At 37.2% G+C, this 1,784-nt stretch overlaps 1 protein-coding gene across 1 annotated transcript in view; it reads left to right on the top strand.

Annotated features, from left to right (window-relative positions):
* Positions 1 to 1,784, top strand: part of LOC109373960 (zinc finger BED domain-containing protein 5-like) — a gene marked incomplete at its 3' end in the record, with an annotated part of 2,210 nt that extends 426 nt beyond the window's left edge. The window contains 2 exon segments of the mRNA XM_019628227.1: positions 234 to 1,498; positions 1,500 to 1,784. Of these exon segments, the coding sequence (XP_019483772.1) occupies positions 234 to 1,498; positions 1,500 to 1,784 (1,550 nt within the window).

Here is a 1,784-nt window from a genome sequence, read left to right as displayed (position 1 = left end):
AACTACTGCAAAACAAATATCTGTACCATGGGAACTTAATCTGGATGCTGATCAGTCTTTTTATATTCAGCTGTGGTTGATGTGAATACTGCCCCCTTGTGATAGCAACAGGTATGTAAGAAAAACAACACAGAGAGGAAAATTAGGAAACTTTAATGAACTGTATTGACTGAACTATACCATGTATCATCTTTTGTATTATTAAAGCTATTGTTATATATTATTTACATTAGCAAATCATCCCATGACAATGGATTGTGTAGAGAAGAACGTTAAGAAAAGAAAATATAGTGAAGATTTTTTATAGTATGGTTTTACCTCAATAATTACAGAAGGAATTGAGAAACTGCAATGTGTTATTTGTTGTGAAGTTCTAGCAGCCGAATCTATGAAGCTGAACAAACTAAAACGCCATTTTGATAGCAAGCATCAGAGCTTTGCCTGCAAGGATACCAACTATTTTAGAAGCAAAGCTGATGGACTCAAGAAAGCCAGACTTGACACTGGTGGCAAGTACCACAAGCAAAACGTAGCAGCTGTTGAAGCTTCATATGTGGTGGCACTCAGAATCGCCAGAGCTATGAAACCTCAAACCATTGCTGAGGATTTGCTGTCCAAAGACATTGTTTGAGTTATGATCAGAGACAAATTTGTTACAAAATTGAATGCAATTTCCTTATCTAACGACACTGTCTGCAAAAGAATAGATGGCATGTCTGCTGATATTCTTGATCAGGTAATCCAGCAAATTAAATCTGCTCCACTTCCAATATTTAGTATCCAGCTTAATGAATCTACAGATGTTGCAAACTGTTCACAGTTACTGGTTTACATGAGGTATATTAATGATGGCACCTTTAAAGATGAGTTTCTTTTCTGCAAACCTCTTGAAACGACAACTACTGCACGTGATGTATTTGACACAGTTGGTTCATTTCTGAAAGAGCATAAGATCTCTTGGGAAAAGGTTTGTGGTGTTTGCACAGATGGTGCTCCAGCTATGCTAGGATGTCGATCTGGATTTCAACGTTTGGTACTGAATGAGTCACCAAAAGTCATCGGAACTCACTGGCAAATATTAGCAATGAAGACGCTGCCACAAGAGTTACAAGAAGTAATGAAAAGTGTCATAAGTTGTGTCAATTTTGTAAAGGCAAGCACTTTAAACAGTCGACTGGTTTTGCAACTGTGCAATGAGTTGGATGCGCCGAACAATGCTCTGCTATTTCACACTGAAGTGAGATGGTTGTCAAGAGTAAAAGTTTTAAAATGTGTTTTTGAGCTTCGTGATGAACTCAAAACGTTTTTTAATCAGAAAGCAAGACCGCAGTTCGAAGCACTTTTTGGCAATAAAAGTGAACTGCAGAAAATAGCTTACTTGGTTGACATCTTTGCCATCTTGAATAAGTTAAATTTATCACTGCAAGGACCAAATGCAACATGCCTCAATTTGTCTGAAAAGATCCAATCATTCCAAATGAAACTTCAGCTTTGGCAAAAAAAAATTAGATGAAAATAAAATTTACATGTTGCCTACCCTATCTGCTTTCTTTGAGGAACATGACATTGAACCAGACAAAAGGATTACGATGGTAATTTCTGTGAAAGAATACTTGCACATACTTGCAGAAGAAATTTCATCGTACTTTCCAAATCTACCTGACACCCCATTTGCACTTCCCAGAAGCCCAATCACAGTCAAAGTTGAAGATGTTTCTGAGACAGCACAAGAGGAGTTCATTGAACTTATTAACAACAATGCAGCGAGAACTGATTTCTCTACA

This window comes from Hipposideros armiger, unplaced genomic scaffold (assembly GCF_001890085.2).
Source record: "Hipposideros armiger isolate ML-2016 unplaced genomic scaffold, ASM189008v1 scaffold_762, whole genome shotgun sequence".
Taxonomy (NCBI): Eukaryota; Metazoa; Chordata; class Mammalia; order Chiroptera; family Hipposideridae; genus Hipposideros; species Hipposideros armiger.
The sequence above is the reverse complement of the archived record's forward strand: the minus strand, read 5'-3'. Positions and strand labels throughout refer to the sequence as shown.